Raw genomic sequence first — 14,087 nt, forward strand, 5'->3', positions numbered from 1 at the left:
TCTTTTTTCTTTTTTTTTTCTCACCTGAATTTTCTTCTTTTTTAAAGCTGAATAATATTTCTTTGTATGTATATGCCACATTTTGTTTATCCATTCACCTGTTCATGGACATTTGAGTACAGTCACATTTTAAATTCAGTTTGTTTTCAGTCCATCTCCCGCTGGGTTTGATAACCTTTCCTTTCATACGTGGACTTTTTCGTAAAGCACACTTTTAATTTTGACAGTGTTTCAGTTGCTCGTTTTGGGTGCTTTCTTATTTAGAAATGAAGCTCAAGAAGAGATATATAAAAAGGGACAGTCCAAAAGAATATGGGGTGAGCTCTATAAGGTAAGACTCTTACATTCTCTTTCATTGAGTGATTCCTTTGGCTTTCATGATTTATATGAGAATGTTGGTTTTGATATATTGAAGCTCTGTCGGGTAAAGTATAGACTCCCGTGCCTGTTCCGTCTTCTTCCCCCACCCCAAAGAAATTAGGATTGATGTAGCCATGCATGATGTATAACCATTGTTTTAGGTAACTGACTTTTTAAAATTACTTGTGAAAGAGTAACAGCTACCTTTTATACACTCATACATTACCTGTCGATATTTCCTTAGATTACCTGCTAAAGTGATATTCCTATTTAAATTTATCATACCTGGTTAGAGCCACGTGTGACGTTTTAAGCTATTTAATCCACCCATCTCCTTTTATAGGTGAGGACACATACCTAGAAAGGTACCTAGCTTACCCAGCTCATTGGTGGAAGAGGCTTTGCATATTGTGATTCTTGATCCAGTGGTCTTTAATTGGCTGGTTTTATGCGCACACACTAATAATAATCTTGAGAAGAAAGACCTTCAAGCATAGTCACATAATTAAACAGTGAAATAGTTGGAAACTGGTACCATAAAGGCAAACTACATTTTTAAGTTTTTTGTGAAATACGTAAAACCTATAATAATAGAAACTTACGGAAGTCTAAGGAGTAAATGATTCAGTTCAGTAATCATGGTGGTTACGAAATAAGATGGGCTTCATCTAACTTGTTTTCCTATTTGAAGTTTGACAAATTCAAATACCCACAGGATGAAAAACCTTTGGTATTCTGATCTCTGAGCATTGAGATTGGCTACAATCTACTCTCCCCACAACTGTTTTGAAATTATCTCTAAATATTCTTATTTTTTCCAGATTCCCTTAAATGTCATCCCTCTTGTGTTTGTCCCGTAGCAAATCATTTTTGCCTCTTTAAATTTGCAGGTGATAGATTCATCAGATGTTGTAGTTCAAGTTCTTGATGCTAGAGATCCAATGGGTACTCGTTCCCCTCACATTGAGACTTACTTGAAAAAGGAAAAACCCTGGAAACACCTCATTTTTGTTCTTAACAAATGTGACCTTGTTCCAACCTGGGCAACAGTAAGTACGCTACTAATCCAAAACAGTCTGTCAAGGCCACTTAACTTGTATAGACTTTGAAGTATCTGTTAATAAATCAGTTTTATGGTTCTTAGGATAACGTGTTGCACTTTTGAGATTGCTTGTAGTCATTGGGGTGTCGTCATTGAAAACAAAACTTAAATGTGCTTCATTGCTGGTAGGCAGAGGCACCTTTTATCCTCTGACAGTTTGTAATCCTCTGGCAGGACAGCTGCAGTGTCCCCACACAATGAAGACTGTGTGCCCCTTCAGAAGGAGACAGTTGCCGCCACCACTGGCCTGCTTCACATTATGTTCCATTAACTGTGCTTAGTAGCAATGAAGGCATTTTGGGAATATTGTTTTGCATTTATAAGACAAAAGACAAAGCATTAACTGTCATACTTGAAAAAAACATTTCAAAGAAATATAGCTAACATTTTCCTTAGACAACAGTGTATTTGGAACACAATCCTGTAATTCAAGCTCTGATTTCTTCCACGTATTGTAAATAAACAAGCTATGATTTACCAGCATGCCTCTTTCTCTCCCTTTAGAAACGATGGGTTGCTGTTCTCTCCCAGGATTACCCAACACTTGCCTTCCATGCAAGTCTCACTAACCCCTTTGGCAAAGGGGCATTCATTCAGCTTCTGCGGCAGTTTGGAAAGGTACAGAGACCTGATCTGTTTCTCCTGACGTTGTGTAGCTGTGAGTTTGTGTAAGAATCTCGCTTGCCACAGGTGGCACGAAGTTACCAGCTTCGCTTCCCTCATCTTGGTCTGTTTTCTAGAGATGTAAAACTCACAGAGCCTGTGGATTGGAAGGGATTCTGAAATGTTTTCTTGCTCAACCTTTGCCCCCATCCCTGACCAGCGTCACTTCCCTTTCTGCCACGTCCCTGGCGCCTTATGGTCCAGCCTCTGCTCGAGGACGGACCTCCTCCCCACTCTCTTTGTTCTCCACCCTGGGCTTTCAGGGCTTGCCCTGCTTCCTCCGCCTTTGGGGGCCTGTGCATTTTCTGTCACCTCTGGCTGCACAGGGCCTTGACAAAACCCAAGCCTCAGATCCCTGGTCAGATGTCAGTTCCTCAGGGAATCCCTGAAACCGCATCACCTTATCAAATGTTCTTACAGCTTCATGCTCTATCCCTGTTATTTTGAATTTGTGTATTTGATTAATGCTACCTGGCCTCTAACAAAAGACACATGTCTCCTGTTCACTCCTCCCCACTTCTCAGAAGCAAACATCCAGTCCTTAGCTGTTATTTCTGTTATTTTCCTCCATACTTTAGTGCATGCTTATGATTTCATTTCTTGATCTCCCCGCCACAGACCGCCCTAGTTTTAGATGCTTATTAATTTCCTGCTATAGTAAATGAGGATTCAGTTTCTCACAGCCATCCCCCCCCCCCACATACTTCCCTCCCCGTTTTCCCTGTATTTTTAGGCAACAATATTGGGTTGCATTGTTACTCATTCGGTGTTTACATCATTATGACTATAAAGTATCGGTCACACCTGATCCACATGGTGGGCTATGACTATAATTCCTTTCTGATAGAAGCCTTCATTTTTTCTCTGGCGTTAACTTTGCTGTGTTTTGTTTCTGTCACTATCGTGCCCCCAAATTCTCTGGTAGAGCAGGAACTTTCAGGATGTCCAGGCACAGCATGTTGTTCCCTTCAGTGGCTAGCCCTCTGTCCCCCAGGTCGGGACTGGCTGCCCTCCAGGCCTGCTGCAGCATGGTCTTTCTGGGGTTTTCTTTCGCCCTCATCCTGAGAATTCTAGTGGCTGTTTTCCTGTATTGGATTCCTTGTTTATTGGATCCCTTTTCTTTTTTTTTCTGGTTTACTCCTTTCTTTTGATAGAATGTATATTCCAAAGTTTCTTGAGAAGGGTGCTTAGAAAGAATGTTTTCTGAGATACCTTGTGTTCCAAAAATATCTTTATTCTACCCTCATACCTTTTCTTGTCAGAACGTTGAAGGCACCACTGCATTGTCTTCTGAGAGATCTCTGACCATTCTGACGCTTAATCTTTTGCGGCTATGATCTTTTCTTAAAATTTGTCTTGTTCCAAAGCATCACAGTGATGTGCCTCAGTGGGTCTTTTACTGTTCAGCGAGCTAGGCATTTCTGGGGACTTTCAGCCTGATATTAACTTACATTATGTCTTTGACAGTTCCTATCCCCGTCTATTGTCTGCATTCTTGTTTAAAAATTTCGTTTTATCTCCTGGTCAAATTCTTTAATTTTCTCATTATTTTGGTATATATAACATTTTGCTCTATTTTCTGGGCTGTTCCCTTGAGTTGGTCGATGAGCTGTTCTATCACAAAATTTATTTTTCCTTTCACTTTTAATTTTTAATTTCTGAGAGCTCTTGTTTAACTCTTGATTTGCCCCGCCCTCTTTGACATCTTGTTTCACAGATGCAATGTCTTCTCTGTCTCTCTGAGACTGTTAATAATAGTGATGTTTTGGAATTTTCCTCTCTGCCTATGTTGATTCGGTTCCCTCCAAGTTTCCATTAGATTCACACTTCAAATGTCTGGTTATTCTTGGTTCTCCATTCATATTTAAGAGTAAGGCACTAAAAAGTGATGGAATTTTTTGTTGTTGCATGGGGTGGGCTCGTTGACTGATAAACTTCACTGTAGGGTGATTGGTTAGGAACCCAACTATTTTGTTGGAGGATACCCTATAGATGTCACTGTCTGTGGGTCTTTTTTCTTGGGCTTGTGAGTTTCCCCAGAAAAGAATCTTCCGGTCTCCAGCTCTGGGAGTGTATAAGCCTGGCTGCCAGGGTTCTGGGTACTCAGTGGGAATAGGGGGTTGGGAGTCTCACTATTCAATATTTAGACTGTTAGTTAATCACTCTGGGAATACTTGCCTTTAGCTGCTGTTATCTCTAAATCTAGGATCCCTTTCAGATCTGAAAATTAAAGACATAATTAGGCATGTAGGAGTTCCAAAAAATCTTTATTTCCTAAGGCTCTGGGCTGCTGCTGGGGTAGAGAAGTTTTGTGCCCATGCTGAGTGAGGAGAGTGTGGAGGGGTGCGGCTGCTTCGAGAGACTTCCGCAAGTCCTCTTGTTTTACCCCTAGGGACATCTACTGTCAATTCCTGGGGCTTTCTGTGATCATTGGCATCATTACTGCTGGATTTTTTAGTTTTTCTATCTTTGCAACCACCTAGCTTTTATATTTTGTGGTGAACCAGGTTAGATACTACCTTTTAGTGTCTAGTATTTTATTTAACATCCTGTTAGTTTTCATTGTCTCATCTCCACCTTATTCTTTGGTATTATGTGTTTGGTTCTGTTGGGTTAAAAGTGTTAATGCCCACCACTGTCATTCTGGTGGAGTTAGGGAGGGAGTACGGTTAGCATCTTCAATCAGAAGGCCCTATCCGTGCGTGGGCCTCGTCTGGATAACAGGCTGAGCTCTGTCTCCTTGAGACTTTCACCCAGTAGTCTAACTTCCAAGGTTGCCCTTTTTCATTTGTTGTTTGTTTTTGGCAGTGAAAATGCAAAACGTATTGTGCAGAGAAAAGGAGGGTTGGGTCATGGGACTGTCATTGGTAAATCTGTTAAAATTTTCTTTTCTGAACTCATTTTATCAGTGGATTGTATTGTTCTAAATTGATGACTAATGAGCTATTTCTTCCCATGTTTCTTGACCTACATACTTTCAACCTTAAAACATTGAAGGATAGTTTCACATAGATGATTGAGGAAATGACTCACCTCTGATTTATTAATAAGCATATGTATCCAGCTCACACAGGTTACATAGGTTGTGTGTGTGTCAAGGCTTCAGATCAAGTTGTATCAAGAGTTTTGCACTGTATTCTTCCGAGGGCAGACGGGATCCGGCGCGGTCAGGGCGGGGTGGCCGCAGACTGCACTGTATTCTTGATATTAGCAAATTAACATATCCTTCTTGTCCAAATGGATATTCACGACTGCATATATGTGGTATGTATTCTCCTTTTCCACAGTTACACACTGACAAGAAGCAGATTAGTGTCGGGTTCATTGGCTATCCAAATGTTGGCAAGAGCTCTGTGATAAACACATTGCGTTCCAAGAAAGTTTGCAACGTGGCCCCTATTGCAGGTGAAACGAAGGTATGTCTGGCTCGGGAGTGTTACTTCTGCATATTTTATTTTCATGGAGGGTGATTGTTTAAGACATGGAGATTTCTGTCTGCTTCTCTTGAATGCAGACCACCATTGAGAGTTTAGTTCTCCACGTAATAGTTTGGAACATACCAGAGTTGTTTCTGCCCACTTTGATAAGACTGAGAATACTTTGTATGCCACTGTGTGGCTTTAGTGTGATTTGGTTAATGTGATTCATATTTAAGTCTATTTTAAATTGTCACTCCAACATTTTACTTTGGTAAACAAAACAAACCCAAGAAAATTTGAAGCCCGGGTTAAGAATGAAAACTCAACCTTAGGGTAGGTTCGAAGAGTCGGGGTCATATCCTAGAACACAGAGTGTTTGGGGAACAACATGGGTCTGCTTAAAGGCAAAGAGGCTAAGCAGTACTACCCTTCCAGGAGTACTTTTAAAACTCGGGGAAAGGTTCATTGGGTATTACTGCACGATACCAGGTGGAAATCCTGTCTGTGTGTTATTTTTAGACTCTTAGCTGATGGAAACTATAGTTTATATTTAGTAGAAGTGTCTTGTGCATGGCACAAATAGAGGAGAGAGTTAGTAGCTTAATTACTCAGCAGGTTACTTTCCTTTGACTCCCCCTTCCCTCCTTTCTAACTTCATACATGAGCATCAGGGGTTTGTGAAACTGGACTCCTAGTATTTGACACAGGACATCTCTGACTTTTTTCTTTCTTCAGGTCTGGCAGTATATTACTTTGATGCGTCGGATATTCTTGATTGACTGTCCAGGTGTGGTTTACCCCTCTGAGGACTCTGAGACAGACATCGTGCTAAAAGGAGTTGTGAGTATTTGGTCCTGATGGGCCATTTGTGTTTTGGGGAGAGTGTTGTATAGGGGACCCTGGATACCTTTGCTTTTTACTCATTCAGAAGGCAGTCTGGGGTCAGCCCGTCTGACCAAACTTTAGACACATGATGCTAAACAGGGAGCTTCTCAATGTAAGCCTGTTTGAGCAGTTAGTGGAACCATGGGCATATCTGGTCAATATCATCCCACAAAAGAGTTCATAGTTTACACGCAGGATCCAAAGGGAAGCAAGGCCTGTTTATGTTTAGTGATAATTCGTCTTTGTGGGTTTATGGGTTGAGTCATTTTGGAACCCAGTCATTTCCTCACTTGTTTCTGAATATGACTGAGAACGTTAAATGGTCCCACTTAACCTTAACCGTCCTTCTGGCTATACATCCTGTGCACATTCCTCTCCTTTCTTAAACTATTCCATTCTTTTTGTGTCCTGGGATTGGCAGGCTTTTAACCATTTCTGCAAGCGAGTAACAGGAAGCATGCCAAGTTTAAACTGCTGTGGAAGCCACACAGTTAGTTTGTGGTGAGCTATGATTAAGGCTGAGTTCGGGGCTTCATGGCTGTGGTCAGCCTTCAGTGGTGCTCCCTGCAGCTGACTGTGCCTAGCCACCTCGGAGACAGGCTCCTACCAGGCTCCACTTGCCTCGTGATGTTGAAATCTATTTTCAAATAGTGTCATAAAGAACACAGGGAACTTCACTACTTCCACAACAAACTTCATAAGCAAGAGATTTCGTATTAACATTTAGGTTCAAGTGGAAAAAATTAAGACTCCCGAAGACCACATTGGTGCTGTACTTGAACGAGCAAAGCCAGAATATATCAGCAAGACATACAAGATTGATTCTTGGGAGAATGCTGAGGACTTTCTTGAAAAGCTAGCTTTCCGGACTGGGAAGTTACTAAAGGTGAGCCAGCATTTATGAGAATGTAGACTGGTACATAGCGCAGACGTGTGTGTATGTGACGTGGACCTTTTTGTGTATGCATTGTGTGAGCATACAAAATGGTATGTTCATTGTCCCATAGGGGGTGATGAACTGGGACAACTGAAATGCCCCCAAGTGGGAGGTGGTTTTGTTCGTTGAGTTTAATTGGTAACTTTCTGTGACATCTCAGGGAGGAGAGCCCGACTTGCAGACCGTGGGTAAGATGGTTCTCAACGACTGGCAGAGGGGCCGGATTCCTTTCTTTGTCAAGCCGCCCGATGCAGAGCCACCTGCGGCCCCCCAGGTAAAAACAGTGGATCCACCTCTTGGAAAGCATGGTTTCTCTAGATGGGGTGTAACTTTTGGTTGCCTCCCTTTATGGAGCATCTTTTCCTATGTGGCAGGTATTTGGACTGCAGTGTCTGTCACTGTAGTGTGCCAATGCCATGGCCTTGTTGGGGGGCTGCATTTGGAGTCTAATAAAGAGATGTTTGGAGAAGACTAAGCTTAGATACCAGTCTATAGGGCCTTGGAAAGAGGGCTCATTAAGGGTAAGTGTTCTTCTGATACCCATGTGTTGTCTCATGCTCGAGGAGCAGAATCATTGCCAAAGTTCATTTGTTTAACAAACAGTTATTGGCACCAACCATGTGCCAGGCACAGGGAACATAGGAACGAGTAATAGTCCTCGCCCTCGAGAGAGAAACTTGTGATCGGTGGGAGAGAAGAGTGATATGGTTGGTACTTGGGGAAAGAAGTCTTAGGTTCGAGGCCTCTGGCTGTGTCGAGAGGCTTCCGTACCATCCTGTTTCCCACACCTCTGCAGTGCACTGCCTCAGGGCTCAACATCAGTGCTTTGCTTTTCTGTTTCTAGGACCTTTTTCAGAACTCAGCCAGGAATCTTGAAGAGGTGGCTTCACATTTTGCTTCTGTGCTAATCTTGTTGGGTCTGTACGGCTCTAGCTGCTTGTTACCTGAGCTCCATTCCCAGAGATGCAGGTGTAGTTCAATGTTTCCAGAATATATTCTCCAGCATTTTAAAATCACCGTGCCTGAAACTGACGTTAGTCAACCTTCTCCCCTCTCTGCCAAAACCACCAAACAACAAACAAAACAGTTCCTCTCCCTCTTCCTTGTATTAAGTTACTCATTCGTCGGTACACTCACGTATTGAGTGCTGAGCGAACTCGCATCTCCGCTGTGCCAGGTGCTCCTCTGGGTACTGAAGGTGCTTCAGTGAGAAGCAGATGAGGCCCTGCCCTCCTGCACTTATTTATATTCCAGTGGGGAAGTGTGGCTTTTTTCTGACACCAAATATGTGTCTTTTTCCCACACTGATTCTACAATTCTTTGACATGAGCTAAGTGTCTAACAATTAGATTGGATTCTGACACAAACTCCCAGAGTTAGTGCAGACCCCACAGGTTAAGGCCTCAGTCCCACGTGCCTGCCCTCACTTCAGATGCCAGCTGCAGGTTGCCCACACTTAGGCCCAGCTGACAACAAATTTAGGGGTTTTGGGGTTTGATAATTTGCTAGAATGACTCAGAGGACACAGGGAAGTGCATTACTTACGATCATAGTTTATTATAAAGAATAAAGCTTAGGAACAGCCAGTGGGAGAGAAGCACAGGCAAGGAAGAGGCACAGAGCTTCGTGCCTTCTCAGGGCAGGCCACCTCCCAAGCCAGCAGCTCTCGGAACCCCAGCATGTAGGGCTTTTATGGAGGTTTCGTTACATAGGCACGATTGATTAAATCTGTGGCAGTTGGTCACTGGACTCAATCTTTAGCCCCTCACCTCTCCCCAGAGATGGGAGGTAGGGCTGAAAGCTCCAGCCCTCCAATCAAGTGCTTGGTCTTTCGGTGACCGTTGCCCCATCCTGAAGCTATCTGGGGGCCCCATCATGAGTCACCACATTGGCATAAACCCTGGTGTGGTGCTGAGGGATTTGTTGTGACTAGCAAGACACCTATCACTCAGGAAATTCCTAGGGCTTTAGGAGCTCTGTGCCAAGAACTGGGGACAAAAACCAAATGTATATGTATTTATTATATCACAGGGAAACAGATAAATATACAATGACAGGAAGTATCGTGTGCTGCAAGGGAAACTGAACCAGGTGAGAGGTTTGAGGGAGACACAAGAGTACATTTGTGTGAAGGGTGGTCAGGAAAGGGCTCTGAGGAAGTAGCATTTTAGCAGAGACCCAACGAAAGGAGGCAGGAGCCATGCAGATGTCTTGGGAGAACATTCCAGGCAAAAGGAGCAGCGCATCCGAAGCACCTGAGGCGGGAATGTGCTTGGTGTGTCCAGAGCACTGAAGGAAGTCACTGTGGCTTGAATGCAGTGGGCAGGGGAGGGTGGCGTGATTGGAAGCTGTTGGGGGTTTTGAGTTCAAGAGCATTTGGGTCTGAGGATCATTCTGGATGCCTGTATGTCTCTATCACTGCTGTCTTGTGACCCTCGTGGAAAACACTGGAATTATCTTCAATCCTTCCTCCATATCTAGTCATTAAGTTTAAATAATCAGTTCAGAAAATTCTTAAGAACTATTGTGTCCCCTCCTTTGTGATTCTCTTATTTTCTATTTTTGATGAGGGCAGAAACCCCTTGAGAATCTGAAAGCTAAAAATTGCCTCACCAGGAAAATGTACAAATGTACATACAGAATTTTTATGTGGTTTCCTGAATTTTGTAGAGTCCTGATTTATTTAGCACTTTACCTGACCACTCTTGATTTTGGAAGATCACTTAAGTTCTGTGAGTCTCAGTTGCAAGGATAAAATGATATTGTATACGTGAAGGAACAGTAGAGAGCTTGGCACATGCTTATCTTTGCACTGTTACCTAAACAGGCCGATCATTTTAGATTTTAGTGTCCCCAAACTCAGGGCTCATTGTCAACTCTCCTCACTCACAAAATGCCCCCTCCTTAAGTTACAGTCTTCCTTCAAGGTGCCTCCTGTCTTAGTCTGTTTTGTGATGCTGTAAGAGAAGACTATAGACTGGGTGTTTATAATGAACGGAAATTTATTTGGCTCGTGATCGTAGTGGCTGGGATGCCCAAGAGCATCCAGCATCTGGCGGGGGGCCTTCGCGCTGCGTCATCCCATGGCAGAAGGCGAAAGGCAAGAGAGGGCTACAGCCAAGAGAGCAAGAGGAGGCTGGACTGGCTTTTGTAACACACTCACTCTTGCAGCAACTAACCCACTTCCAAGATAGCATTAATCCATTCATGAGGGCAGAGTCCTCCTGACCTACTCACCTCTTATTAGGGCCTACCTCCCAACACATGAATTGTGGAGGATACATTCAAAGGATGAGACCTCCTCATTGCCCCTCCTTAGTGCTTGATACTTTCTAAGCTAGTACTGTCTAATACCATTCAGCCTGACTTTGATTTTTAGGTTGTGAGTGCTAATTTTGTATGTTGTTTATCTCAACAGCCCCGTAGTCCTAACAATATTCATGGACGATTAGGGAATCTTACTTGGCTGTGGTAAATTATTGATTGGTTTTAATGGTTACATACTCTTTTAGTTGGCTCATCATTTGGAATTGTAGATACATTCCTTTGATCCTTTAATACCGGTTTCTGGGTTTAATGTATGTTGGCTTGAAATAGATTAATGATGTAATTCAAATTTGGGTGTTTTCAGTACTTTGCCTTAGTCCTAAAAAGAGAACTACTTCATTTGAGAGCAAGATATAAGTTGAGAAATTCAGTTTTCATTTTCTGATTCCATTTCTCTTCCCTACCTCCACCCCTTTTGGCCTCAATAGCTTCCACCATCCTCATCTTTGGAAGTTACCACAGAAACAACACAGAACAATCCAGAAGAGGAAGTCACGGACACTGTAGGTGAAGGGGTAGAATCTGTCACTGAGAAAGAAAAACAAGAAAACAGTCACTGCGATGCTAACTCTGAGATGCAACAAATTCTTGCACGGGTTCGGCAGAACTTTGGCAAAATCAACGTCGTGCCTCAGTTTTCTGGGGATGACCTGGTTCCTGTGGAGATGTCAGATCTCGAGGAAGAGCTTGAGAGCTTTTCTGCTCAAGAGGAGGAGGAGGAACAAGAGCAACAAGAAGACAGCGAGGAAGAATCTTACCAGGAGTCCCAGGAAGATCATGTGGAAAACGACACCAAAGCAGTTATTAAAGCCCTTGATGAAAAGATTGCTAAATATCAGAAGTTTTTAGACAAAGCCAAAGCTAAAAAGTTTTCAGCAGTCAGGTAATATTTTCACCTTCTACAAATTGTACTTTGTTCGTTCCTTTCCCAGAAACTTACTGTGGGTATTAGAGCAGTATATTTGTGGGGGTGGGGGGGGTTACTGCCATTTTTTGTGTGGGTTCTGTTTTGATTTGTTTTTCTTTGGTTTCTCTGAGATGGGGTCTTTCTGTGTTGCCCAGGCTGGCCTCAAACTCCTGGGCTCAAGCGATCCTCCTGCCTCAGCTTCCCAAGTAGCTGGGACTGCAGGCACACACCACCATGCCTGGCTGTTACTGCCATTTTTAAAAAGTGATTTGTAAATTTTGTAACATTTAGCTGCCCGAAGTGTGAGAAGCTTAGTTGTCCAGTCTTTTAGAAATGCCCATGGAGCTGCAAAAACTGTTGAATGTTCACTTCTTCCACTGGTGATAACTACACAAATAAGGACTGGGGTTTTCATCTGTGAGTTTGTTGCGGGTTTCCAGGTCAAGTGACTTGAGCAGTTGAATGAAATGTTGGACAGCTTCATTGCTTTGTTCTTCTGTTTCAGAATATGCAAGGGGCTGAGTGAAAAGGTATTTGCAAAACCTGAAGAACAAAGAAAATCATCTGAAGAAGATGTAAATGATACAGGTGAAGATAAATTATTTAAATCATTTAGATGTGATTTGCATCTTTAGAACTTTGGGAAGCCTAAGTTTAATCTCCAAATTATCTCTCGTACGACCATGCACATAGGTCTGTATCATATCTGGCAGATTACAGATTGCCTTGCTTCCACGTACTATTTAAAATACAAATTGGATCATCCCCTTCTCATTCTGCACATTTCTTAGGATTAAAATGGCAGTTCAGGAAACTTCTTTAGAAGGGAACATTATTAACCTTAGAATCCAAGGGTGGGTCTTCAGCCAAATGAGGGGGCGTGGCTCACACATTTACACATTTATTCTTACTTCCTTTTGCTGCCCGCGTCCATATCGAGAGTGTGTTTAGGGGCTTCTTGCCTAAGCTTGCTTTACTCTGCACCCTGCTCACCAGCTCCATCCACACTGGCCTTCCTCCTCCTCCTCCTGACACATCAAGCTCATTCCCACTATATTGGGTTCACAGGCAAATTTTGAATAGAAAATTCCTGGGCGCTTTTCTTTTTTTAAATTCCTATTTTTTTGTATGTGTGTTTGTGTATTGTTTGTATCCAGCACCTACCAAAAAGGGAAGGAAGCGGAAGGCACAGAGGGAAGAAGAACATTCAGATAAAACCCGCAGGACGCTTACATCTAAGGAAGTGAGTATTTTGGGCTTAAATACGGCCCAGATAGAGAAAGTAGAGAGAAATCCATTTCTCAAGACCCACTGTTTCTGAAACAAATGGTCTAGAGCTTAATGCCAGGAACCCCAGTCCTCAGTGATCTGGTTGAGGTCAGAAGTAGGGTTAAGAGGTGGCCTGCTGGGTGAAGGTCCTTGAGTCCATGTCTTGGATTTTAGGAGTTCCTGGTCACTGTCCTCAAGCCTGTGGCCCATCTAGAAGAGTTGTTTGTTTTGTGTGGCCCCAGGGAAGTGACACACAATAAGCAGAGTAGGTTAGGAAGACAAATCTGAGTCTCTGGGAAGGACAGCTTGGGGGCTGAGCTGTTCAGAGCTAGGGCGGGCCCACTGGGCAGGGCATAGTTTGTTATCAGCAGTGTTCAGCTTTACTGCAGGGGACCACTTGTGCAGAAAGGATTCGAGCACCAGATGAGGTTGGGCCCAAATCAGAGTCCGTAACTTAGAGTCTTCACAGGTCACAGTGGAAGAGTAAACAGGTCTGAGGTGACCCCTCCCTCGTTAGCACTGCTTCCAGTGGCTGTGGAGGCAGCACGGGCAGTGGCATGCACAGATTGAGGCTCCTGTCTTATGACTTTCAGTGTTTGATTTCAAAGTCTTTCTCCCCCTCCCTTTTTTTTTTTTTTTTGTCATTTTTTACAGCGGAGGCGAGCAGTGCGGCAGCAACAATCCAAAAAAGTCGGTGTACGCTACTACGAGACACACAATGTGAAAAATAGGAATAGGAACAAAAAGAAGACCAATGACTCAGAGGGACAGAAAAACAAACACAAAAAATTCAGACATAAGCAATAACGTTTACATAGTTGTTTATTAAATTATACAAAAATATGCAATTAGAAATTGTGTTCATTTTCTTCCCATGAGCTGACATTGCTAAGGCCATATTGCATTTGTTCTGAGGTTTGACAGTTGAAGCCATTCACCAGTGTTGGTGAAGATTAAAGCCCTCTCACCCCTAAAGATTTCAGTGATCGAGTCCATTGGCACTTGAGGTGCTTGGATTAGCCCTCTTAGTCCCCCCAGAGAGTAACCTTGTCTTGAAAATGTTTGACAGAAATAGGGGATGAGGTCTACAAAATGGAAAGTGTGGTATTTCTCTTGTGCTGGTAATTAGCAAATTGGAACAGAAGGTACAAAACTGTCAAAAGCAGAAAATGTCAAAGATGGTTGTGTACACGGCCTGGGCTTTAAAATTTGAGGGAA

General features: G+C 43.0%; 1 protein-coding gene across 1 annotated transcript in view; it reads left to right on the forward strand.

Moving 5' to 3' along the window:
- The window catches only part of GNL2 (guanine nucleotide binding protein-like 2 (nucleolar)), a 24,500-nt gene extending 10,783 nt beyond the window's left edge, over positions 1-13,717 (forward strand). The window contains exons 6-16 of the mRNA XM_012646725.1: positions 265-331; positions 1,251-1,409; positions 1,967-2,080; positions 5,413-5,541; positions 6,280-6,384; positions 7,157-7,315; positions 7,527-7,640; positions 11,122-11,576; positions 12,106-12,188; positions 12,758-12,843; positions 13,524-13,717. Of these exons, the coding sequence (XP_012502179.1) occupies positions 265-331; positions 1,251-1,409; positions 1,967-2,080; positions 5,413-5,541; positions 6,280-6,384; positions 7,157-7,315; positions 7,527-7,640; positions 11,122-11,576; positions 12,106-12,188; positions 12,758-12,843; positions 13,524-13,676 (1,624 nt within the window). The 3' untranslated portion in view covers positions 13,677-13,717. The remainder of the gene's footprint in view (positions 1-264; positions 332-1,250; positions 1,410-1,966; positions 2,081-5,412; positions 5,542-6,279; positions 6,385-7,156; positions 7,316-7,526; positions 7,641-11,121; positions 11,577-12,105; positions 12,189-12,757; positions 12,844-13,523) is intronic.
- Positions 13,718-14,087: the final 370 nt, after the last annotated feature.

The sequence above is a fragment of the Propithecus coquereli genome, unplaced genomic scaffold, assembly GCF_000956105.1.
Source record: "Propithecus coquereli isolate 6110/MARCELLA unplaced genomic scaffold, Pcoq_1.0 Scaffold249, whole genome shotgun sequence".
In the NCBI taxonomy this organism is placed as follows: domain Eukaryota; kingdom Metazoa; phylum Chordata; class Mammalia; order Primates; family Indriidae; genus Propithecus; species Propithecus coquereli.